At 42.3% G+C, this 27848-nt stretch overlaps 1 protein-coding gene across 2 annotated transcripts in view; it reads left to right on the top strand.

The window, feature by feature from the left end:
• Positions 1–27848, top strand: part of LOC139561628 (5-hydroxytryptamine receptor 2C-like) — a 307369-nt gene that overhangs the window by 257414 nt on the left and 22107 nt on the right. For both annotated transcript variants that reach the window (XM_071378848.1, XM_071378847.1), the window contains 3 exons: positions 1499–1627; positions 12272–13028; positions 13306–13501. In XM_071378848.1, coding sequence (XP_071234949.1) covers positions 12810–13028; positions 13306–13501 — 415 coding nt within the window. In that variant the 5' untranslated portion in view covers positions 1499–1627; positions 12272–12809. The remainder of the gene's footprint in view (positions 1–1498; positions 1628–12271; positions 13029–13305; positions 13502–27848) is intronic.

Here is a 27848-nt window from a genome sequence, read left to right as displayed (position 1 = left end):
TCTCTATTCTCTCTGTTCTATCTCTATTCTCTCTGTTCCTTCTGTTCTCTCTCTGTTCCATCTCTATTCTCTCTGTTCTTGTTTTGTTCTCTCTCTCTGTTATCTCTCTGTTCTCTCTCTGTTCTCTCCCTCTGTCCTTTTTCCTCTATTTTCCTCTGTTCTTTCTCTCTCTGTTCTCTCTCTTGGTTCTCTCTTCCTTTCTATTCTGTCTTTTTCTGTTCTCGCTCGCTGTTCTCTCTGTTCTCTCTCTGTTCCTTCTGTTCTCTCTCTATTCTCTCTGTTCGTTCTGTTCAATCTCTATTCTCTCTGTTCGTTCTGTTCAATCTCTATTCTCTCTGTTCAATCTCTATTCTCTCTGTTCAATCTCTATTCTCTCTGTTCAATCTCTATTCTCTCTGTACTCTCTCTGTACTCTCTCTGTACTCTCTGTCTCCTCTCTCTCTCTCTCTCTCTCTCTCTCTCTCTCTCTCTCTCTCTCTCTAACGCCATAAATCCATAAATCCATCTATTTTATCCCTGTAAGGGTGAGAGCCATCTGTTCTCTCTCTCCATAACTCCATCTATGTTATTCCTGTAAGGGTGAAAATCAGCTGTTCTAGAAACCCATTAAGCCCACAGTGTGTAAATAAAAGCATTTTTATGAATTACATCCAGATGAACATACTACTGTGTGTGTGTGTGTGTGTGTGTGTGTCCGTGCGAGTGAGTGACTGTTGACGTGCGTGTGTGAGTGTGTGACTGTATTAACATTCTGTAGAGTTGACTGTTTATGCTCTGGTTAGGATAAAGCTTTATGCTGATATTGTAAGGCCTGGCTGCAGCGCTTGTGGACACGTTTAAATTTACCACACGTTCCCACAAGAATGGTAAACTAACAGAAATTCCACGAACTGGGGGTTATTTCTAGGAGGTTTATGGTTAGAATTAGTGTTAGATTTAGGGTTAGGGGTTAAAGATTAGGTTTAGGTTTAGGAGTTAGGGTTATCTTTATGGTTAAGGTTAGGTTTGGGAGTTAGGGTTAGGTTTATGATTAAGGTTAGGTTTAGGAGTTAGGTTTAGGTTTAGGTTTAGGAGTTAGGGTTAGGGCTAGGTTTATGGTTAGGTTTATGGTTAGGTTTAGGAGTTAGGGTTATGGTTAGGTTTATGGTTAAGGTTAGGTTTAGGAGTTAGGGTTAGGTTTATGGTTAAGGTTAGGGTTAGGGTCTCTTTTTCTCTCTTATCATCTCTCTCCTTCCCTCGCTCCCTCTCCTCTCCACTCCTCTCCTCTCCTCTCCTCTCCTCTCCTCTCCTCTCCTCTCCTCTCCTCTCCTCTCCTCTCCTCTCCTCTCCTCTCCTCTCCTCTCCTCTCCCTCCCTCCCTCCCTCCCTCCCTCCCTCCCTCCCTCCCTCCCTCTCCTCTCCTCTCCTCTCCTCTCCTCTCCCTCCCTCCCTCCCTCCCTCCCATCTCCTCTCCCTCTCCCTCCCTCCCTCCCTCCCTCCCTCCCTCCCTCCCTCTCTAGGCAGATGAAGTTGATCCAACTCTCCGGGGCGGCGGTGAATAAACGAGGGACACTGAAGAGGAAAGAGACAGCAGAGGAGGAAGCTGCAGCAGGTCAAGAGAGTATCATCGATCCGGGTGTGGTGGAAACGTAAGTGTTTCTGTGTCTGTGTGTGTCTGTGTGTGTGTGTGTGTGTATGTATGTGTGTATATGTGTGTGTGTGTGTGTGTGTGTGTGTGTGTGTGTGTGTGTGTGTGTGTGTGTGTGTGTGTGTGTGTGTGTGTGTGTGTGTGTGTGTGTGTGTGTGTGTGTGTGTGTGTGTGTGTGTGTGTGTGTGTGTGTGTGTGTGTGTGTGTGTGTGTGCCGGCGATCCAGATGTGGAAACAACCTTAGTGGCTTTTATCGTTACCATTAAACACTGATCTAGGATCAGATTACCTGTCGCTCAATATAACCTTGACCATTTGGGTGGGGGGAAATATAGCTGACCCTGTATCAGTGGTTGGATGAGGGGGGCAACTTGTTTCTACTCAGTAGCTGAGACCCACTCTAGATACTCACTTGATATGGACTTGTCATTGGACAACCAACGGGCAACCAATGGACAACCAATGGACAACCAATGGACAACTAATGGACAACCAACGGACAACCAATGGACAACCAATGGACAACTAATGGACAACCAACGGACAACCAATGGACAACCAATGGACAACCAATGGACAACCAATGGACAACCAACGGACAACCAATGGACAACCAACGGACAACCAATGGACAACCAACAGACAACCAATGGACAACCAACAGACAACCAATGGACAACCAATGGTGGAGCTCAATAGATGTTCAGGAGACTTGGTATCGCTGAATGGAGGCATCACCACGGTCGCTACACTGCACCAACACAGTAACAAGGAAGAATACCCTGTGAAAGTGACACTTCCTCATACGTCCGGGGTCACGTCTGGGGTCCCGTCCGGGGTGACATACGGGGTCACGTCCGGGGTCACGTCCAGGGTCACATACGGGGTCACGTCCGGGGTCACGTCCAGGGTCACATACGGGGTCACGTCCGGGGTCAGGTCTGGGGTCACATACGGGGTCACGTCTGGGGTCTTATGAATAAGCTTCAAGATTATCATCAACTTCATGAAAACGTTTCAGATATAAACTACATGTTTTGGTTTAGTCCCGTCCAGTCATACCCGACGCCTTCCATCAAAATATTTGAAGCTCGAGAGGTAAGACACATTACACAATTACAAAAGTATATAATAATTGGACTTGTTTACTGTTCTAATTACGTTGGTAACCAGTTTATGTTAGCAATACGGCATCTCGGGGGTTTGTGGTATATGGCCAATATACCACGGCTAAGGGCTGTATCCAGGCTACACTACGCTTCACGTCGTGCCTAAGAACCACCCTTAGCCGTGGTATATTGGTCGTTATACCACACACCCTCCTTATTGGTTCATTAGAACCTCCCGCCTAAATTGATTTGGTCGCTACAACGACCGTGAGTCATCACTGAGACAGGAAGGATAAATGACTGTCTCTGTCATTATGATACAGACATCACACACTCACACACACACACACACACACACACACACACACACACACACACACACACACACACACACACACACACACACACACACACACACACACACACACACACACACACACACACACACACACACACACACACACACACACACAGGATGAATGTGACTGACTGACTGTCATTATGATACAGACTTCATATTGATAGAGACATCAGACTATCAGTTTGTGATGCTGTCGCAGGAAGAGAGAGAGAGATAGAGAGGGGGGAGAGAGAGAGGGGGGAGAGAGAGAGGGGGAGAGAGATAGAGGGGAGAGGGGGGAGAGCGAGAGAGAGAGACAGAGAGAGAGGGGGGAGAGAGAGAGAAAGAGAGGGAGACACACAGAGAGAGAGCGAGAGAGATATGGAGACATAGAGACAGAGAGACAGACAGACAGAGAGACAGAGAGAGAGAGAGGTAGAGGGCCATAGAGGGAGATAGAGACAGAGACAGGGAGACAGAGAGAGAGAGAGGTAGAGGGCCATAGAGGGAGATAGAGACAGAGACAGGGAGACAGACAGAGCCAACCTTGGGGTCATACTGAGGCTTAATGATGACCATGATTCATCAGACTCATATGGTATCATTAATCACTGAATTTTAATCCCTGTGTGTCTATTTCTCTCTCGCTCCACCCCCCTCTCTATCTCTATCTCCCCCCTCTCTATCTCTATCTCCCCCTCTCTATCTCTCTCTCCCCCTCTCTATGTCTATCTCCCCCTCTCTATCTCTCTCTCCCCCCTCTCTATCTCTATCACCCCCCTCTCTATCTCTATCTCCCCCTCTCTATCTCTATCTCCCCCTCTCTATCTCTCTCTCCCCCTCTCTATCTCTCTCTTCCCCTCTCCATCTCTCTCTCCCCCCTCTCCCCTCTCTCCCTCCCCCTCTCCATCTCTCTCTCCCCCTTCTCCCCTCTCTCTCTCCCCCCTCTCCCCTCTCTCTATCTCTCTCCCCCCTCTCCCCTCTCTCTCTCCCCCCTCTCCCCTCTCTCTATCTCTCTCCCCCTATCCATCTCTCTCTCCCCCCTCTCTTTCTCTCTCTCTGTGTGTCTCCCTCTCTCTCTGCGTGTCTCCCTCTCTTTCTCTCTCTCTGTGTGTCTCCCTCTCTTTCTCTCTCTCTGTGTGTCTCCCTCTCTTTTTCTCTCTCTGTGTGTCTCCCTCTCTTTCTCTCTCTCTGTGTGTCTCCCTCGCTTTCTCTCTCTCTGTGTGTCTCCCTCTCTCTCTCTGTCTCCCTCTCTTTCTCTCTCTCTCTGTGTCTCTCTCTCTCTCTCTTTCTCCCTCTCTTTCTCTCTCCCTGTGTCTCTATCTCTCTCTTTCTCTGTCTCTGTATCATTAATCACTGAATTTTAATCCCTGTGTGTCTATTTCTCTCTCGCTCCACCCCCCTCTCTATCTCTATCTCCCCCCTCTCTATCTCTATCTCCCCCTCTCTATCTCTCTCTCCCCCTCTCTATCTCTATCTCCCCCTCTCTATCTCTCTCTCCCCCCTCTCTATCTCTATCACCCCCCTCTCTATCTCTATCTCCCCCTCTCTATCTCTCTCTCCCCCTCTCTATCTCTCTCTTCCCCTCTCCATCTCTCTCTCCCCCTCTCCCCTCTCTCCCTCCCCCTCTCCATCTCTCTCTCCCCCTTCTCCCCTCTCTCTCTCCCCCTCTCCCCTCTCTCTATCTCTCTCCCCCTCTCCCCTCTCTCTCTCCCCCTCTCCCCTCTCTCTATCTCTCTCCCCCTATCCATCTCTCTCTCCCCCCTCTCTTTCTCTCTCTCTGTGTGTCTCCCTCTCTCTCTGCGTGTCTCCCTCTCTTTCTCTGTCTCCCTCTCTTTCTCTCTCTCTGTGTGTCTCTCTCTCTCTCTCTGTCTCCCTCTCTTTCTCTCTATCTGTGTCTCTATCTCTCTCTTTCTCTGTCTCTGTCTCCATATCTCTCTCTCCACCCTTTCTTTGTCTCTTTCTGTTTAGTTTTGTTCCCTTCTTATCTATTTCATTTAATATATACAGTGGGGAGAACAAGTATTTGATACACTGCCTATTTTGCAGGTTTTCCTACTTACAAAGCATGTAGAGGTCTGTAATTTTTATCATAGGTACACTTCAACTATGAGAGACTGAATCTAAAACAAAAATCCAGAAAATCACATTGTATGATTTTTAAGTAATAATTTGCATTTTATTGCATGACATAAGTATTTGATACATCAGAAAAGCAGAACTTAATATTTGGTACAGAAACCTTTGTTTGCAATTACAGAGATCATACGTTTCCTGTAGTTCTTGACTAGGTTTGCACACACTGCAGCAGGGATTTTGGCCCACTCCTCCCTACAGATCTTCTCCAGATCCTTCAGGTTTCGGGGCTGTCGCTGGGCAATACGGAATTTCAGCTCCCTCCAAAGATTTTCTATTGGATTCAGGTCTGGAGACTGGCTAGACCACTCCAGGACCTTGAGATGCTTCTTACGGAGCCACTCCTTAGTTGCCCTGGCTGTGTGTTTCGGGTCGTTGTCATGCTGGAAGACCCAGCCACGACCCATCTTCAATGCTCTTACTGAGGGAAGGAGGTTGTTGGCCAAGATCTCGCGATACATGGCCCCATCCATCCTCCCCTCAATACGGTGCAGTCGTCCTGTCCCCTTTGCAGAAAAGCAGCCCCAAAGAATGATGTTTCCACCTCCATGCTTCACGTTTGGGATGGGTTCTTGGGGTTGTACTCATCCTTCTTCTTCCTCCAAACACAGCGAGTGGAATTTAGACCAAAAAGTTATATTTTTGTCTCATCAGACCACATGACCTTCTCCCATTCCTCCTCTGGATCATCCAGATGGTCATTGGCAAACTTCAGACGGGCCTGGACATGCGCTGGCTTGAGCAGGAGGACCTTGCGTGCGCTGCAGGATTTTAATCCATGACGGCGTAGTGTGTTACTAATGGTTTTCTTTGAGACTGTGGTCCCAGCTCTCTTCAGGTCATTGACCAGGTCCTGCCGTGTAGTTCTGGGCTGATCCCTCACCTTCCTCATGATCATTGATGCCCCACGAGGTGATATCTTGCATGGAGCCCCAGACCGAGGGTGATTGACCGTCATCTTGAACTTCTTCCATTTTCTAATAATTGCGCCAACAGTTGTTGCCTTCTCACCAAGCTGCTTGCCTATTGTCCCGTAGCCCATCCCAGCCTTGTGCAGGTCTACAATTTTATCCCTGATGTCCTTACACAGCTCTCTGGTCTTGGCCATTGTGGAGAGGTTGGAGTCTGTTTGATTGAGCGTGTGGACAGGTGTCTTTTATACAGGTAACGAGTTCAAACAGGTGCAGTTAATACAGGTAATGAGTAGAGAACAGGAGGGCTTCTTAAAGAAAAACTAACAGGTCTGTGAGAGCCGGAATTCTTACTGGTTGGTAGGTGATCAAATACTTATGTCATGCAATAAAATGCAAATTAATTACTTAAAAATCATACAATGTGATTTCCTGGATTTTTGTTTTAGATTCCGTCTCTCACAGTTGAAGTGTACTTATGATAAAAATTACAGACCTCTACATGCTTTGTAAGTAGGAAAACCTGCAAAATCGGCAGTGTATCAAATACTTGTTCTCCCCACTGTATCGTAAATGGCCGCATTTTCATGACTTTGAAAATTTGCAAATTTGAGGCTTATTCTTAGCCTGTTAAACAAGGAATAGGGAAGTTAAATTCACGTCACTTGCACATCGTATAACTATAATACAGCTGGTTGATCTCTTCCTGTTTAGTGGTGTTCCTTTCTAATCTCCAGTATGTCTACTTGTCTCTGTCTCTCTCTCCGAGAGTGTGCAAAGCTGTTATCAAGGCAAAGGGTGGCTACTTTGAAGAATGTCAAATATAAAACATATTTGATTTGATTAACACTTTATTTGGTTTACTACATGATTCCATATGTGTTATTTCATAGTTTTTTATGTCTTCACTATTATTCTACAATGTAGAAAATAGTAAAAATAAAGAAAAACCCTGGAATGAAAAGGTGTGTCCAGACTGTTGACTGGTAGTGTATATCTTAAATAGTTGTTCTCTTGTTATCTAGCTGATCATTTATATCCTGCTGTTTTACCGCCGTGTTTATCGCCCTGTTTACCGCCCTGTTTACCGCCCTGTTTACCGCCCTGTTTATCGCCCTGTTTACCGCCCTGTTTACCGCCCTGTTTATCGCCCTGTTTACCGCCCTGTTTACAGCCCTGTTTACCGCCCTGTTTACCGCCCTGTTTACAGCCCTGTTTACCGCCCTGTTTACCGCCCTGTTTACAGCCCTGTTTACCGCCCTGTTTACCGTCCTGTTTACTGCCCTGTTTACCGCCCTGTTTACCGCCCTGTTTACAGCCCTGTTTACCCCCCTGTTTACCGCCCTGTTTACCGCCCTGTTTACCACCCTGTTTACCGCCCTGTTTACCGCCCTGTTTACCGCCCTGTTTACCGCCCTGTTTACCGCCCTGTTTACAGCCCTGTTTACCACCCTGTTTACCGTCCTGTAGGGCTTTGGCAGTCTGGGACATATTGTCTGAACAACGCCAGGGCTGCTTCTCAATATGCGCACTATTCCCTATATAGTGCACTACTTTTGACCACGACCCATAGGGAAAATGGAAAAGGTTCCATTTGGAATGCAGCCCATATAAGTGTATCCCATTTCATTATTCTAAGCCTCCCGAACTGCATTCGTTTTTTGGCATTCGAGGCTGTAGGCTGTTTATCTCAGGTAAACAGATACACACACATAAACACACACACAGTCTTGTATAACTTTTTTTATTGTATTTATTTAACCTTTATTTAACTAGGCAAGTCAGTTTAAGAACAAATTCTTATTTACAATGACGGCCTACCAAAAGGCAAAAGGCCTCCTGCGGCGACGGGGGGCTGGGATTAAAAATAAAAAATAAATAAAATATAAATACAGGACAAAACACACATCAATACAAGAGAGACAACACAACACTACATAAAGAGAGACCTAAGACAACACTACATAAAGAGAGACCTAACACAACACTACATAAAGAGAGACAACACAACACTACATAAAGAGAGACCTAAAACAACAACACAACACTACATAAAGAGAGACCGAAGACAACACTACATAAAGAGAGACCTAAGACAACACTACATAAAGAGAGACCTAAGACAACACTACATAAAGAGAGACTATACAACACTACATAAAGAGAGACAACACAACACTACATAAAGAGAGACCTAAGACAACACTACATAAAGAGAGACCCAAGACAACACTACATAAAGAGAGACCTAAGACAACACTACATAAAGAGACAACACAACACTACATAAAGAGAGACCTAAGACAACACTACATAAAAAGAGACAACACAACACTACATAAAGAGAGACCTAAGACAACACTACATAAAGAGAGACCTAAGACAACACTACGTAAAGAGAGACCTAAGACAACATAGCATGGCAGCAACACATGACAACACAGCATGGTAGAAACACAACATGACAACAACATGGTAGCAACACAACATGACAACAACATGGTAGCAACACAACATGGTAGCAGCACAAAGACATGGTACAAACATTATTGGGCACAGACAACAGCACAAAGGGCAAGAACGTAGAGACAACAATCACACAAAGCAGCCACAACTGTCAGTAAGAGCTGTCCATGATTGAGTCTTTGAAGGAAGAGATTGAGATTAAACTGCCCAGTTTGAGTGTTTGTTGCAGCTCGTTCCAGTCACTAGCTGCAGCGAACTGAAAAGAGGAGCGACCCAGGGATGTGTGTGCTTTGGGGACCTTTAACAGAATGTGATTGGCAGGACAGGTATTGTATGTTGAGGATGAGGGCTGCAGTAGATATCTCAGATAGGGGGGAGTGAGGACAAAGAGGGTTTTATAAATAAGCATCAACCAGTGGGTCTTGCGACGGGTATACAGAGATGACCAGTTTACAGAGGAGTATAGAGTGCAGTGATGTGTCCTATAAGGACTATTGGTGGCAAATCTGATGTCCGAATGGTAAAGAACATCTAGTCGCTTTCCCACCGATCTATAAATGATGTCTCCGTAATCTAGCATGGGCAGGATGGTCATCTGAATCAGGGTTAGTTTGGCAGCTGGGGTGAAAGAGGAGCGATTACGATAGAGGAAACCAAGTCTAGATTTAACTTTAGCCTGCAGCTTTGATATGTGCTGAGAGAAGGCCAGTGTACCGTCTAGCCATACCCCCAAGTACTTGTATGAGGTGAATTCCTCAAGCTCTAAACCCTCAGAGGTAGTAATCACACCTGTAGGGAGAGGAGCATTCTTCTTACCAAACCACATGACCTTTGTTTTAGAGGTGTTCAGAACAAGGTTAAGGGTAGAGAAAGCTTGTTGGACACTAAGAAAGCTTTGTTGTAGAGCATTTAACACAAAATCCGGGGAGGGACCAGCTGAGTATAAGACTGTATCATCTGCATATAAATGGATGAGAGAGCTTCCTACTGCCTGGGCTATGTTGTTGATGTAAATTGACAAGAGCTTGGGGCCTAGGATCGAGCCTTGGGGTACTCCCTTGGTGACAGGCAGTGGCTGAGACAGCAGATGTTCTGACTTTATACACTGCACTCTTTGAGAGAGGTAGTTAGCAAACCAGGCCAAAGACCCCTCAGAGACACCAATACTCCTTAGCCGGCCCACAAGAACGGAATGGTCTACCGTATCAAAAGCTTTGGCCAAGTCAATAAAAATGGCAGCACAACATTGCTTAGAAAAAAGGGCAATGGTGACATTTTGAGGACCTTTAAGGTTGCAGTGACACACCTTGTTGGGACACACAATTCAGTCCCATTCAAAATCTTATTTTCCCTAACCCTAACCCTAACACTAAACCTAACCCTAACCCCTAACCATAACCCTGACCCTTACCCTTACCCAAACACTAATTTTAACCTAATCCCTAAACCCCCTAGAAATAGCATTTGACCTTGTGGGGACTAACAACATTTTTGTTTGTTTACTATTCTTGTGGGGACATCTGGCCCCCACAAGTATAGTTAATCACGTCCACACACACACACACACACACGCACACACACACACACACACACGCACACACACAAACGTGCACACACACAACGGGGGCGTCAGGTAGCCTAGTGGTTAGAGCGTTGGACTTGTAACAGAAAGGTTGCGCAAGATCGAATCCCCGAGCTGACAAGGAAAGAAACTGTTGCTCTGCCCCTGAACAAGGCAGGTATGCCACTGCTCCTAGTCTGTCACTGAAAATGAGAATATATTCTTAAAACCTGTTGGGGATGGGGGCGCTGTTTAGACTATTTATGCTAACTTGGCTAATTTTTTAAACGGCTTCCCACAAAATCCTTGATCGTACAATATGCATATTATTATTATTATTGGATAGAAAACAGTCTATAGTTTCTATAGGAGTTGAAATTTTGTCTCTAAGTGGAACAGAGCCCATTCTACAGCAATTTCCCTGACATGGAGTCAGATTTGAGAAATGTTGGCCACTCTTCTGAAGTCAGTTAAAAGGGCACTGTCGTTGCTATGACTATACGGACACTTCTTACGTCTTCCCCTGGATGCCTTTACGTGATGACGATTCCAACGGGGTCGATTGCACGTTCACAGGACCTACAAATGAAAAAACCCTGAAGCTAGTCATTCTTTGGGAGCTGCGTCATGAGCCTAGAGGACACCGGCGCGCACCTGTTCCAAGCGTTAGTTTAGCCTGTTATATTTCTCCGGTCATCTTTTCACTCGTTATAGGAGTTAAAAACATCATAAGGTAGTTAATTTAAAGCGTTTTATAGCAATTTATATCCGTTTAGTGCGATTTTGGAACATTTATTTTTGCAACGATGTGAAAAGTTGGGCACGCTTTTCAGTTCATCCCGAACGCAGTTGACATTTCCACATGGCAAGAGGACAGCTTTCCACCAAAAGATGATTTCTCCCAAGAAAGGATCCTTTGCCCAAGATACTGATGGAAGAACAGCTCAAGGTAGGACATTTTTATTATGATAAATCGTGTTTCTGTCGAAAAGTTTTAGTGGCTTAGGACGCCATGTTTTTTGACGTAGCTTCGCTTGGCGCAAACTGTATTGAAAAGTAAGGATAAATTAAAAAATGTAATAACGCAATTGTATTAAGAATTAAATTGTCTATCAATCCCTGTCCACCCTATATTTTTTAGTCACGTTTATGAGTATTTATGTATAAGAGTAGATCACTGTCTAAGTGGCGCACAGACTTTTTCTGACCAGCTGAGCTACATTCCACATTGTCTAACCATGATTTTGGTGGCTAAATATAAACATTTTCGATCAAACTCTATATGGATTGTGTAATATGATGTTACAGGAGTGTCATCGGAAGAATTCTGAGAAGGTTAGTGAAAAAATTAATATCTTTTGGCGATGTTGACTTTTATCGCTCACTTTGGCTAGAATCAATGCTGGGCTGCTAATTGCTATGTGCTAAGCTAATATAACGATTTATTGTGTTTTCGCTGTAAGACACTTAGAAAATCTGAAATATTGTCTGTATTCACAGGATCTGTGTCTTTCGATTCGTGTATGCTGTGTATTTTTACGAAATGTTTGATGATTAGTAGTTAGGTAAACACGTTGCTCATTGTAATTATTCTAGTCCATTTGTGACGGTGGGTGCAATTGTAAACTATGCCATCTACCTGAAATATGCACTTTTTTCTAACAAAACCTATCCCATACCATAAATATGTTATCAGACTGTCATCTAATGAGTTTTTTTGTTGGTTAGGGGCTATAAATATCTTAGTTTAGCCGAATTGGTGATGGCTACTGGTGTTGGTGGACAAATAAAAGATGGTGGATTATGCTAATGTGTTTTTAGGTAATAGATGTACATCTTTACATATTGTGTCTTCCCTGTAAAACATTTTAAAAATCGGACATGTTGACTGGATTCACAAGATCTGTGTCTTTCATTAGCTGTATTGGACTTTAATGTGTGAAAGTTAAATATTTTAAAAAAATATTTTTTTTGAATTTCGCGGCACTGGTTTTTCAGTGGGGGGGGGGGAGGGGTGCCGCTAGCGCCACGCTGATCCTAGACAGGTTAACTGACTTGCCTAGTTAAATAAAGGTAAAAATGACACACCGTCCAGCTCACTGTTGTTTTTCCTTTTCTCTAGAGCTTTCTGAACATGGAGGACAAGAACTGATGCTTCTTATCTGAAAGAGGAAAGTAACCAACAACACAGAGACCTTCCTGGAAAACCACAGTGAACTCTTCCTACAAGACTGTGTTGGCCTGCTGAGCTAAAGCCTACACTCAGCTTAGGGTCAGGGGCGTTGTCCCCAGAACCATTTGGTGCTCTACTTCAAGAGAACACTACAATCACAATGAACACCAGAGTACTTCCAAGTGGACCTTAACTGGAGTCTGGACTGTTTCCTTTTGTGAACGTAATGAGACAACACCACAATACTATTTTACCCTAGAACCCAGACCAAGTCGACCCCCAACTCTCTGAATGTCCCGATAGGACTTTCTAAGTGGATAAACTAGGACTATCCACAACTAGACAACACCTTTTAACCCCCAACCAAGCAAATCCCAAGTATGATGACCTGTGGGCCTCTTGGTGGGTCCACTGCCCCCCTCTGGTGGTGACCGGGGTGTAGTCCAGGTCCAGCCAGGACCTCCAGACCCCAGGGGACCATCCCAGGATGGGAACCCCAGGAGGAGTAGCCTTACTGGGGGGCTTCGGTTCTTCCACCACCCCCTCTCTGGAGATGGGTGGCTGGATGGTCTGGCCAGGGGGGAATAACTCCACCTACCGTGGACTAAACCAGAGCCTGCCCTGGGGGGCCGGGGATGGGGGTGCGGACAGCAACATGTCATTGGGATCACAGGGGGAGACGGTGTTGCGAGCATCGCCCATGAAGGTCAGAGGGTTTAACTTCTGTTTTTTGTATTGTTTTTATTTATCTCTGTTATTAATATTATTATTATTATTATTATTATACATTTTTTATGCTGTTGCTACGGAATGTGCTATACATAGAAAAACAATCACTTCAATACCAGGTTAGGTATTGTGAGTGTACCCATTAGTTTACCAGTTATCTGCCATGGTCAAAGGTTCAGCTGTTCAATGACTGCTCTAGTCATTCTATTTCTATGGTGCTAGCTATACAAATCGAGTTTGGTTGTATTTTGAAGGAGAAGAACTGGCCGGCGCTTCTCATCCTAGTCATCATCGCGCTGACGGTGGGCGGGAACATCCTGGTGATTCTGGCCGTCTCACTAGAGAAGAAGCTTCAGAACGCCACAAACTTCTTCCTGAGATCGTTGGCCGTGGCCGACATGCTGGTGGGGATACTGGTGATGCCTATATCACTGATCAACATACTCTATGGTGAGTAGGACTACTTTAGTCATAAACCCCTCACCTGACTTTAAAACCCGTCAGCCCTTATCTCGGAGAACTACACTACCCATAGACATGCTGGTGGGGATACTGGTGATGCCTATATCACTGATCTATTTACTATATCCCCCATACTCAACTGGTGGGCAGCGGGCCGGGTCCGGTCCCGACAATGTTTTGTTGTTGGGGGGGGACTGGGTCGGGCTTCGACCCCTGGCATCATATAAACACCTGTGTAGAATTGCAGGAAAGGAGCTGTAAAACTGCAACATTTTCTCTCCACCAACAAGAGGGGTGTGAACAGTTTGGCGTCCCGTGGGTTGTGAGGTGGGGGTTTGTTACTAGGCCGATAAATGACAACATCCATCTTGACCTTTGACACCTAGAAGGTTTGTGTGACCGGACCTTCTCAAATAGTACTTGAGTATCCCTGTAATATATGGTTAGAAGGACTACAATGCCCATAATCACAGCAATATATGGTAAAGGACTACAATACCCATAACCCCCGTACTATATGGTAAAGGAGGACTACAATACCTATAACCCCTGTACTATACGGTAAAGAAGGACTACAATACCCATAACACATGTACTGTATGGTAAAGAGGGACAACAATACCCATAACCCCTGTACTATATGGTAAAGAAGGACTACAATACCCATAGCCCCTGTACTATACGGTAAATAAGGACTACAATACCCATAACACATGTACTGTATGGTAAAGAGGGACAACAATACCCATAACCCCTGTACTATATGGTAAAGAAGGACTACAATACCCATAGCCCCTGTACTATATGGTAAAGAAGGGCTACAATACCCATAGCCCCTGTACTATATGGTAAAGAAGTACTACAATACCCATAACCCCCTATCTCGCTCATCTGATGGTACATTCACATTGTCCTTGGTCCATCTCGTATGTTCCAGTTGGGGGATTTGTAAATGGGAGATGAGTGTGTTGAAGTGCTGAACTTGGAACAACTCTTCAACCAATGAGATGTTAGTTAGATGGCTAAGCTAACTAACATTGTAAGTTAGCTAGCTTGCTTACCTTGTGAATGTGTCAAACCAACTTCCGCCAATACTTGGACGCAGTGTGGGTGAGTAAAGGCCGTTACCCATATCTCTTAATCTCAGCCAAAAGCATTAGGCTACATTGGGATGTGATCCTTTGCCTCGTCAAAACAGATCAGTCTGTTGGAGGATTACCTGTGGTGGCCCTGCTAAATGTTAGACTTGGGAGTACTCTGTTGTGTGTCAACTGTCTCCTGTCAACTGTCTGTCTGTGTCTCTCTCTGTATCCCCCTGTCTGTCTGTCTTTCTTTCTCTCTCTCTCGCTCTCTCTCTCTCTCTCTCGCTCTCTCTGTATCTCTCTGTGTCTGTCTCTGTCTGTGTCTCTCTCTGTATGTCTCTCTGTCTTTCTCAGTATCCCACTGTCTGTCTGTCTCTCTCTGTATTTCTCTGTGTCTCTCTCTATATCTCTCTGTCTGTCTGTGTCTCTCTCTGTATCTCTGTCTGTCTCTCTTTCTCTCTCTCTCACTCTCTCTGTTTCTCTCTCTCTGGTTTCTCTCTCTCTCTGTTTCTCTCTCTGTTTCTCTCTCTGTTTCTCTCTCTGTTTCTCTCCCTGTTTCTCTCTCTCTGTTTCTCTCTCCCTGTTTCTCTCTCTCTGTTTCTCTCTCTCTGTTTCTCTCTCTCTGTTTCTCTCTCTCTGTTTCTCTCTCTCTGTTTCTCTCTCTCTCTGTTTCTCTCTCTCTGTTTCTCTCTCTGTTTCTCTCTCTGTTTCTCTCTCTCACTCTCTCTCTCACTCTCTCTCTCTCGCTTTCTCTCTATCTCTGTCTGTCTATTTCTGTCTATCTATCTATCTGTTGGATGGATAATGTATCTAGGATGGATAATGTATCGAGGATGGATAATGTATCTAGGATGGATAATGTAATGTATCTAGTATGGATAATGTATCTAGGATGGATAATGTATCTAGGATGGATAATGTATCTAGAACACACACACACACACACACACACACACACACACACACACACACACACACACGTCTTGTAACACACACACAGAAATACACACACATGCAGCATTGTAATCCGCCTGCTACCACTTTAATTGAAAAACAAAACAAATAAAATCTAATCTAATTTTATTTGTCACATGCGCCGACACAACAGGGACAGACCTTACCGTGAAATGCTTATTACAAGCCCTTAACCAACAATTCAGTTCAAGAAATAGAGTTAATAAAATATTTACTAAATAAACGAAAGTTTAAAAAAATCTAATCAATCAAAAAGTAATACAAGAAATGTACATAACAATAACAAGGCTCTATACAGGGGGTACTGGTACTGTGTCAATATGCGGGGGTGCAGGTTAATCGAGGTAATTTGTAAAGTGACTATGCATAGATAATAAAAAAGCGAGTAGCATCAGTGGAAAAACAAAGGGTGTAGTGGCCATTTGATTAGTTTGGTAATTCAGCAGTCTTATGGCTTGGGGGTAGAAGCTGTTAAGGAGCCTTTTGGTCTTAGACATGGAGCTCCCGTAACCATAAGGGCTTCATAGCATATTGACGTTAACCACTGTACCATGTCCTGCAGAAACCCCTAACACACACACACATGCACACGCATGCACACACGCACGCGCACACATGCACACGCACACGCACGCACACGCACACACACAGCTCGTCCTGCAATGACCCAGTCAGATGTGTGTTATCCCATCATCCATATTAAATGGTCTTACATGGCTGATTACTAAAATGGCCTGTGTGTGTGTGTGTGTGTGTGTGTGTGTGTGTGTGTGTGTGTGTGTGTGTGTGTGTGTGTGTGTGTGTGTGTGTGTGTGTGTGTGTGTGTGTGTGTGTGTGTGTGTGTGTGTGTGTGTGTGTGTGTGTGTGTGTGTGTGTGTGTGTGTGTGTGTGTGTGCATGCGTCTTTCTCTCTCTGCTCAGCCACTCAGCCAAAACCTTGATTAAATAATGACTTTAATTAGGAAATTATGTTTCTGTCTGAACAAATGGAGGGACAAAGAGAGTTCACAGTGTGTGTGTCTGTGTGTGACAGGTGGTTGTACACACACACACACACTGTGTAGTTTAGTTTATTAGGATTCACATTGGCACATGCAGCAGCTACTCTTCCTGGTGTCCAAACAAAGCATATAAACACAATACAAAGTACAGAACGGTTGTAGACAAGAACACCATAAGAAATTACATTAAATACAAACAAGAAAATAACAGTTATGTATTGGAAATACACCAAAATTAATACATACATATTCATATTGTTATATACATATTCATATTGTTATATACATATTCATATTGTTATATTTAAATTAAATTAGAACTTTAGAGAGAGGAGAGGTGCTGTGATACAATATGTTTTTTTTTAAATATGTTTTTTAAAGCTAAACTTGTTTTTTGTCTCTGGTGGCAGAGCATTCCACCATGACATGGCTCTATACATAATTACGCGACGCCTTAAATCTGTTTTTGTTTTGGGTACCGTGAAGAAACCCTTAGTGGTCTGTCTGGTGGGGTATCTATGTCTGTTTGAAGTGTATGCAAATATATTATACAAGTGGTCAGGCATTTTTCAACACACAACTGTTTCTTAAAAAGACTAGGAGAGAAGTAGTTAGTTTCTCCTCAACCCTCAACCATGAAAGACTATCATGCATGTTCAAATCAAATCAAACGTTATTTGTCACATGCGCTGAGTACAACCTTACCGTGAAATGCTTACTTACAAGCCCTTAAACAACAATGCAAAAACATATTTACTAAATAAACTAAAGAAAAGAATAATCAAAACTAACACAATAAAATAACAATAATGAGGCTATATACAGGGGGTACCGGTACCGAGTCAATGTGGAGGCTATATACAGGGGGTACTGGTACCGAGTTAGTGTGGAGGCTATATACAGGGGGTACCGGTACCGAGTCAGTGTGGAGGCTATATACAGGGGCTACCGGTACCGAGTTAGTGTGGAGGCTATATACAGGGGGTACCGGTACCGAGTCAGTGTGGAGGCTATATACAGGGGGTACTGGTACCGAGTTAGTGTGGAGGCTATATACAGGGGGTACCGGTACCGAGTCAGTGTGGAGGCTATATACAGGGGGTACCGGTACCGAGTCAGTGTGGAGGCTATATACAGGGGGTACCGGTACCGAGTCAATGTGGAGGCTATATACAGGGGGTACCGGTACTGAGTCAGTGTGGAGGCTATATACAGGGTGTTATGGTACTGAGTCAGTGTGGAGGCTATATACAGGGGGTACCGGTACCGAGTCAGTGTGGAGGCTATATACAGGGGGTACCGGTACCGAGTCAGTGTGGAGGCTATATACAGGGGGTACTGGTACCGAGTTAGTGTGGAGGCTATATACAGGGGGTACCGGTACCGAGTCAGTGTGGAGGCTATATACAGGGGGTACCGGTACCGAGTCAGTGTGGAGGCTATATACAGGGGGTACCGGTACTGAGTCAGTGTGGAGGCTATATACAGGGGGTACCGGTACCGAGTCAGTGTGGAGGCTATATACAGGGGGTACCGGTACCGAGTCAGTGTGGAGGCTATATACAGTGGGTACCGGTACCCCCTGTATATAGCCTCCACACTGACTCAGTACCGGTATCACAGCGCCACTCCTCTCTCTGGAGGCTATCAAAGTAATTTGTACATGTAGGTTGGGGTGAAGTGACTATGTATAGATAATAAACAGAGAGTAGCAGCAGTGTACATGTAGGTTGGGGTGAAGTGACTATGTATAGATAATAAACAGTGAGTAGCAGCAGTGTACATGTAGGTAGGGGTGAAGTGACTATGCATAGATAATGAACAGTGAGCAGCAGCAGTGTAAAAACAAATGTAAATAGTCCGGGTGGCCATTTGATTAATTGTTCAGCAGTGTTATGGCTTGGGGGTAGAAGCTGTTAAGGAGCCTTTTGGTCCTAGACTTGGCGCTCCGGTACCGCTTGCCATGCGGTAGCAGAGAGAACAGTCTATGACTTGGGTGACTGGAGTCTTTGACAAATGTTGGGTGTTTCCTCTGACACCGCCTGGTATAGAGGTCCTGGATGGCAGGAAGCTTGGCCCCGGTGATGTACTTGGCCGTGCACACAACCCTCTGTAGCGCCTTACAGTCAGAGGCCAAGCAGTTGTCATACCAGGCAGTGATGCAACCGGTCAGGATGCTCTCGATGGTGCAGCTGCGGAACTTTTTGAAGATCTGGGGACCCGTGACAAATCTTTGCAGTCTCCTGAAGGGGAAAAAGTGTTGTCATGCCCTCTTCACGATTGTCTTGGTGTGTTTGGACCATGAAAGTTTATTGGTGATGTGGACACCAAGGATGATGTATTTGCAGTTAAGGGCAAAGCATGGTGCTTGGTTTTGAGCCAGCTGCAGCTTTTGTCGTGGAAAATTGCAAGATTATGTTATAATGCTTGTATTACATTATAACGGTTGTTTTATTCGACAGAATAGAGTATTGTGTTAACTATTGTGTGTGTGTGTTCCACTGAGGATGGGCCTCTATGAGATAGCACTGACAGAGCAGATTTACGATGTCTTTGGGTGATTAAACCTAAAGAGCACTCCAGATTTGATGAGGTAATGGTTCTGTGCTATGAAGTACCAGGAACGAGATTAGAACCCTCTTTTTATGGACCAAACTGAGCGATAATTTATAGCGAATATTATCTGGCTAAGGGATACTCCTTTCTTAAAGTTCCCTTTGTGAAGAATTCCTAAGATCTGTGGTTCATCATGTACGTTGAGATGTACGTTGTTGTCTATATCTGGTGGTAATACAGTCTGCTACCATTCTCAATAATTTCTCATCTATGTTGTCTATATCTGGTGGTAATACAGTCTGCTACCATTCTCAATAGTTTCTCATCTATGTTGTCTATATCTGGTGGTAATACAGTCTGCTACCATTCTCAATAGTTTATCATCTATGTTGTCTATATCTGGTGGCAATACAGTCTGCTACCATTCTCAATAGTTTCTCATCTATGTTGTCTATACCTGGTGGTAATACAGTCTGCTACCATTCTCAATAGTTTCTCATCTATGTTGTCTATATCTGGTGGCAATACAGTCTGCTACCATTCTCAATAGTTTCTCATCTATGTTGTCTATATCTGGTGGTAATACAGTCTGCTACCATTCTCAATAGTTTCTCATCTATGTTGTCTATACCTGGTGGTAATACAGTCTGCTACCATTCTCAATAGTTTCTCATCTATGTTGTCTATATCTGGTGGTAATACAGTCTGCTACCATTCTCAATAGTTTCTCATCTATGTTGTCTATACCTGGTGGTAATACAGTCTGCTACCATTCTCAATAGTTTCTCATCTATGTTGTCTATATCTGGTGGTAATACAGTCTGCTACCATTCTCAATAGTTTCTCATCTATGTTGTCTATACCTGGTGGTAATACAGTCTGCTACCATTCTCAATAGTTTCTCATCTATGTTGTCTATATCTGGTGGTAATACAGTCTGCTACCATTCTCAATAGTTTCTCATCTATGTTGTCTATATCTGGTGGCAATACAGTCTGCTACCATTCTCAATAGTTTCTCATCTATGTTGTCTATACCTGGTGGTAATACAGTCTGCTACCATTCTCAATAGTTTCTCATCTATGTTGTCTATATCTGGTGGCAATACAGTCTTCTACCATTCTCAATAGTTTCTCATCTATGTTGTCTATATCTGGTGGCAATACAGTCTGCTACCATTCTCAATAGTTTCTCATCTATGTTGTCTATATCTGGTGGTAATACAGTCTGCTACCATTCTCAATAGTTTCTCATCTATGTTGTCTATATCTGGTGGCAATACAGTCTGCTACCATTCTCAATAGTTTCTCATCTATGTTGTCTATATCTGGTGGCAATACAGTCTGCTACCATTCTCAATAGTTTCTCATCTATGTTGTCTATATCTGGTGGTAATACAGTCTGCTACCATTCTCAATAGTTTCTCATCTATGTTGTCTATATCTGGTGGCAATACAGTCTGCTACCATTCTCAATAGTTTCTCATCTATGTTGTCTATACCTGGTGGTAATACAGTCTGCTACCATTCTCAATAGTTTCTCATCTATGTTGTCTATATCTGGTGGCAATACAGTCTGCTACCATTCTCAATAGTTTCTCATCTATGTTGTCTATATCTGGTGGCTGATCGTTATTGATGGATAACAATAGTTTTTCCACCTCTACCACACATACTTGACCGAATTCAAAACGGCAATTCTTCTCTTTCATTATCTTCAATACACAAATGTGATGATTCAGTGTCATTCCACTTTACCAGTGAAATTATCATAAAAATGATTGTAAACAAGTTGTGTTAACTTCAATGAACGATGGAGTTGGATTTTCAGCCCATAATATAATTAGTGAACGATGGAGTTGGATTTTCAGCCCATAATATAATTAGTGAACGATGGAGTTGGATTTTCAGCCCATAATATAATTAGTGAACGATGGAGTTGGATTTTCAGCCCATAATATAATTAGTGAACGATGGAGTTGGATTTTCAGCCCATAATATAATTAGTGCTCCAAAGTATTTTCCCATTGTTTTTTTAAAAATGTCATTTATCTTGTTAACTGGTAATATATTACACACAAGGTAGCAGAAGAGCAGTAAAATTGATTATATTGACACTCTTAGAGAGACGCTACAGGCTGATATACAGAGAGAGAGAGAGAGAGAGAGAGAGAGAGAGAGAGAGAGAGAGAGAGAGAGAGAGAGAGAGAGAGAGAGAGAGAGAGAGAGAGAGAGAGAGAGAGAGAGAGAGAGAGAGAGAGAGAGAGAGAGAGAGAGAGAGAGAGAGAGACGACAACATCGCGCTTTAAATGGAGGCTGAACGTCCTGATTTAGCCTCTGTTTCAATTCTCTTCATTAGGAAATGCAACTGAGAACGATATTTGGATCTTTGGGGGCAATACTTTGATGTCGTGTCTCTTGTGTGTGTGTTTGAACGTGGGAAGCGTTTGGACATTCACACTGCCAAAACAGTACACAGTTATAGTCACTTTCCCTTCTAGATCATTTGTAACAGTGTAGCCAGGTCTTGTCTGGAAGTAGCCAAGACTAGCTAGCAAGATAGCCAACTTCTTTAGCCAATTAGCTTCAGCCGGCCGGTGTGTGACCGTAGCGAAGTTGGTTTAACTTTGGATAGCCCATCTGCGGGACTGGTAAAGGACCCTCAATAACTGATACAGTACAAATGATACAATATCTTCATGTTGTACATGTTTTAATTGTCTCATTTAAATGCTTTCAATTCATTTCTATAATTTATACACTGAGTATACAAAACATTAAGGACAGCTGCTCTTTCCATGACATTGACTGACCAGACGAATCCAGGTGAAAGCTATGATCTCTTTTGATGTCACTTTTTAATAAATCCACTTCAATCCGTGTAGATGAAGGGGAGGAGACGGATTAAAGAAGGATTTTTAAGCCTTGAGACAATTGAGACATAGATTGTGTATGTGTGCTAATCAGAGGGCAACTCAATATGAGGAAGGTGTTCCTAATGTTTGATATACTCAGTGTAGTTGGTTTGAGGTTTGTAAGTCTTTGAAATATGGAGCTATTGACATTTTAAAATATTGTCCCATGTACCATTGTGTAATTTACTGATGGTCCCTAACTAGCCCCGTGGGGAAATCGAATGTCAAACCAAATTGACCATGAGCATTATGATGGGTTCAGTGCAGCTGTGCTCATAATGAATGATTACTTGGGTGCTGCCAGCTGGAGGCAGGATTGAAATAAACCCACGGAAAAACTGTTACGGTTCCCTTCACATCATTTTCCATCTCGTAGCATCTCGTAAATCTCTCTTTTGGACGAGACAGATTAAATTATCCTATTTACACGTTGTAGTCAATTTTTACACTGGTATAAATGTTTTATTTTTGATTTTATGGGGGTAGATCAGCTTTCATATTGCATATAGATTGTAGCTTCCATCAATGTAATTGTCTGCATCATTTCCAATCCCCCATATATTTTGGGGGGTAAATATATATATCCATATACATACATACGATACATACGATACACATGCATACCCATATATATACATACGATACACATGCATACCCATATATATACATATGTATACATATGCACACATAAACATTCATACATATACACATACATACATACATACATACATACATACATACATACATACATACATACATACATACATACATACATACATACATACATACATACATACATACATACATACATACATACATACGATACACATGCATACCCATATATATACATATGTATACATATGCACACATAAACATTCATATATACTTACATACACATACATACTTCTTTTAGAATATACCTTTATTATTCCCCAAACCCGACCACCCTTCCCCCAATTGGAGTAAACTAATAAACAACAACACTTAGGCTTCTACCTTCAGTTTATACATACTATACACATTTTACAGACACAATCTATTTTACAATATTTAGATTTTGTTTGTTTTTAGTCCTTCCTCTATTTCTGATGTCCATCCAGTTTGATTTCTATTTGTAACTTTGCTATTTCACAAAATATCTGAACCTATATACATTTTACAGACCCCGTAGGTTTTACATTGGTTATCTTGTTATTAGTACCAACCTTCAACTCCATTCAACCCCTCCCATCTATCTCTTAACACCATCCATTTTGGATTTCTATTTGCCATATATTTTTCAACTGTGCTGTGATGCTTCACAAAGTACTGAACCTTTCTATTCTTATAGCTTCTACAGATTGTAAATTAAAGATTAACATTTTTGCTGAAATAATTATTATTGATTGATTGACTATAACTTTTCAAATCACCCAGTATTGCTATCAGTAGCGTTAATTTTAGGTAAATGTTGCAATTCTTCAGCCATTCCTGGACCTGTGACCAAAAACAGACTACATATGGTCAGTACCAAAATAAATGATCTAATGACTCTGCCTCCTCACAGCAAAATCTGCAGAGCTGGGAAGATTGTATCCCCCATTAATATATATATACAGTGGGGAGAACAAGTATTTGATACACTGCCGATTTTTTTATTAAAAATAGAGATCATTTGGCGATAATTTCATTTTCAAATAACCGAAAGTGAGAGGTTGTAAAAGGAAAAATGCCATTCTTGAACATGGGGTGACACATTCTTACTAATCTGCTACCTGTTTCGATTTAAGTAAAACTTTTGTATGATTGAAGACTTTAGTGAGAGGTCTAATGCGTTAATATTTAATAATTTCTGCTCTCTGAATTCATATTCATTATATAAATATGCACATTTAATTTTGTCTGGCTTGCCGTTCCCATAAAAATGTAATATTGTTTGCTCACATAACTTAGAAAACAAGTTGCTAGGCGTAGGCAAGGCCATAAGCAAATAGGTAAACTGGGATATGACTAAAGAGTAAACCAGGGTAAACTGGGATATGACTAAAGAGTAAACCAGGGTGATTTTTCCACAAATAGACACATATTTTCGTTTCCAGAGTAGCAAGATCTTATTTATTTTTGCTAACTTTCTTTTAAAATGTATTGTAGTGAGATCTTTCTTTCTTTCGGGATATGAATACCGAATATGTCTACTTCACCGTCAGAACATTTTATTGGTAAACTGCACGGTAATGTAATAGTTTTTTGTGATCCAATACGTAATATAGTACACTTGTCATAATTTGGTTGTAATCCAGAGAAGTTAGAAAACGTATCTAGATCCTCTATGAGGCTGTGGAGGGATCCACATTGTGGATTTAAAAGAAAACATGAATCATCAACGTACAATGGCACCTTTGTTTTTAAGCCCTGGATTTCTAATCCCTTGTTATTATTGTTGGATCTGATTTTAACAGCTAACATTTTGATGGCCATAATAAATAGATATGCCGATAGTGGACAACCTTGTTTTACTCCTCTTTACAGTTTAATACTTTCTGATAAGGAGACATTATTTACTATTTTACACCTAGGGTTACTATACATAACTTTAACCCATTTTATAAGAGGTTCTCCAAAATTCAAATATAAATCCCAAATTGTACTTTATCAAAAACCTTTTCAAAGTCAACTATGAATACCAGGCCTTGTTTCCCATATTTGTTATAGTGTTCTATTGTGCTAAGTTGTCATCCAATAGGCTTTGATAAAATTCCCAGTATCCTCGCACACATGAAAATTCTGTAAGACTAAAGTATATGCCAATTATTCGATGGTCCGTCCGCATTCTGTCTACTATAAACACTTTTAAAACTTTAGGTGCCAGAGAGAATGAAATAAGAAAGTAATAAAGACGACTAGCTTGATTGAGCCTCCGCCATGTATATCTCACTAGGTCAGGATATTAAACCTCCACCATGTATATCTCACTAGGTCAGGATATTAACCCTCCACCATGTATATCTCACTAGGTCAGGATATTAACTCTCCACCATGTATATCTCACTAGGTCAGGATATTAAACCTCCTCCATGTATATCTCACTAGGTCAGGATATTAACCCTCCTCCATGAATATCTCACTAGGTCAGGATATTGAGCCTCCGCAAAGTATATCTCACTAGGTCAGGATATTTAAGCCTCCATATATCCACTAGTTCAAATGTATCCATGATATTAGTGATCTCCTTAAGTGCATGAGAGTGATAGTTTGTAGTGTGATTTCCTTTGTGATCCATTGAGGTACTTAAAACCATATTATAATCTCCCACCACAATAATAGAGTCTTGTATTGCTTGTAGGCCTGATATATTATTATATATATTTTCAAAGTAGCTTGGATCATCGTTTTTTTGGACCGTATAGATTAATGAGCCAAATCTGTTTATGGTCCAATATCATATTTAAAATAATCCATCTACCTCTACCGATCTGTTTGAACAATTTGCACATTCGGATGAAAATTACTGTTAATTGATATCATCACCCCTTTTGAGTTTCTCATGCCCATGGGAGAAGAATATCCCCCCCCCCCCCCCCTGCAGTCCTTTCTCCACACAACTTCATTAAATAGTTGAATGAGTTTTCTGTAAATAATATATATTAGAATAAATGTTTCTGCCTCATATCGATGCCACATAAGCCGTTTTCAAAAGGATCAATTGCTTATTACCTTCACTTGCTCTTTAAGGAAAATTGGAAAGATGCTTTTACACACACACACACACACACACACACACACACACACACACACACACACACACACACACACACACACAGACACACACATCATCATCATCATCAAACAGTGTGACCTTGGAGGCCAACTCAATCAACACTTTCTCCGCCTTTAAACACCGCCTTGGAGACACACAAACACACACACACACACACTTAGGAACACACACACTTAGGAACACACACACACATCTACACACACAAACAGTGTGACCTTGGATGCCGACTCAATCAACCCTATAGGCCGATTATCTCCGCCTGGAAAACACCAAAACCCACATTGGACACACACACTGCTGGATATCTCCCATTGTGTCAGATATAGTTGAAGCTTGGCGCTTGATAATAATAAATAATAATAATAATAAACATGTAATTTACACACGGCTCTGGAGCTGTGTAAATTACAGACATAGAAACACAAGGGAGAGATATCCCATGTTAAAGTGGAGCTGTGTAAATTACAGACATAGAAACACAAGGGAGAGATACCCCATGTTAAAGTGGAGCTGTGTAAATTACAGACATAGAAACACAAGGGAGAGATACCCCATGTTAAAGTGGAGCTGTGTAAATTCCAGACATAGAAACACAAGGGAGAGATATCCCATGTTAAAGTGGAGCTGTGTAAATTACAGACATAGAAACACAAGGGAGAGATACCCCATGTTAAAGTGGAGCTGTGTGAATTACAGACATAGAAACACAAGGGAGAGATACCCCATGTTAAAGTGGAGCTGTGTAAATTACAGACATAGAAACACAAGGGAGAGATACCCCATGTTAAAGTGGAGCTGTGTAAATTACAGACATAGAAACACAAGGGAGAGATACCCCATGTTAAAGTGGACCTGACACCGTTTTAACTACTCAGCAGGTATGAAACAAACCGACAATCAGAATATCAGTACAAAATATAAAATTTACAGTTTATGCCTCAAAACCAACTTCATAAGAGGTTTAAAAAGGTTCTGTTTCACTCAAAAGGTTCTGTTTCACTCAAAAGTTCTGTTTCACTCAAAGGTTCTGTTTCACTCAAAAGGTTCTGTTTCACTCAAAGGTTCTGTTTCACTCAAAAGGTTCTGTTTCACTCAAAAGGTTCTGTTTCACTCAAAAGGTTCTGTTTCACTCAAAGGTTCTGTTTCACTCAAAAGGTTCTGTTTCACTCAAAATTCCATTATGTTTAGTGCGGTATTGTTGGCAGAATAGATGGATGCAGTGTATGATTCATATATTTCACCTATACAGTGCTTGGTTAAATGTTATCAGGTCCTCTGTAAACCCTGCTATTGCCTCAAACCGGATCACTCTATTATCTGTAGGGGAATGAGTGTTAGGGTGTGTGTGTTAGTGTGTGTGTGTGTTAGTGTGTGTGTGTGTGTGTGTGTGTGTGTGTGTGTGTGTGTGTGTGTGTGTGTGTGTGTGTGTGTGTGTGTGTGTGTGTGTGTGTGTGTGTGTGTGTGTGTGTGTGTGTGTGTGTGTGTGTGTGTGTGTGTGTGTGTGTGATTATTGTGTGTGTGTATATGTGATTATTGTGTGTGTGTGTGCATGTGTATATGTGATTATTGTGTGTGTGTGTGTGTGTGTGTGTGTGTGTGTATATGTGATTATTGTGTGTATGTGTGTCTCAGTCACCAAATCTCAACGCAGTTTAACACCAAATGATGGAATTTATCGTGGAAGAACGGTGTTGCATCCCTCCAATAGACTTCCAGACACTTGTAGAATCTATACCAAGGTGCACTGAAGTTGTTCTGGCTCGTGTTGTCCCAACGCCCTATTAAGATGCTGGGGCTTCCTTCATCTTGGCAGTTACCTACTGTATTAAGATCCTGGGGTTTCCTTCATCTTGGCAGTTACCTACTGTATTAAGATTCTCGGGTTTCCTTCATCTTGGAAGTTACCTACTGTATTAAGATACTGGGGTTTCCTTCATCTTGGCAGTTACCTACTGTATTAAGATACTGGGGTTTCCTTCATCTTGGCAGTTACCTACTGTATTAAGATACTGGGGTTTCCTTCATCTTGGCAGTTACCTACTGTATTAAGA

Source organism: Salvelinus alpinus, chromosome 31 (genome assembly GCF_045679555.1).
Source record: "Salvelinus alpinus chromosome 31, SLU_Salpinus.1, whole genome shotgun sequence".
NCBI classification, from domain to species: domain Eukaryota; kingdom Metazoa; phylum Chordata; class Actinopteri; order Salmoniformes; family Salmonidae; genus Salvelinus; species Salvelinus alpinus.
This window is presented reverse-complemented; position numbering and strand designations above follow the sequence as displayed.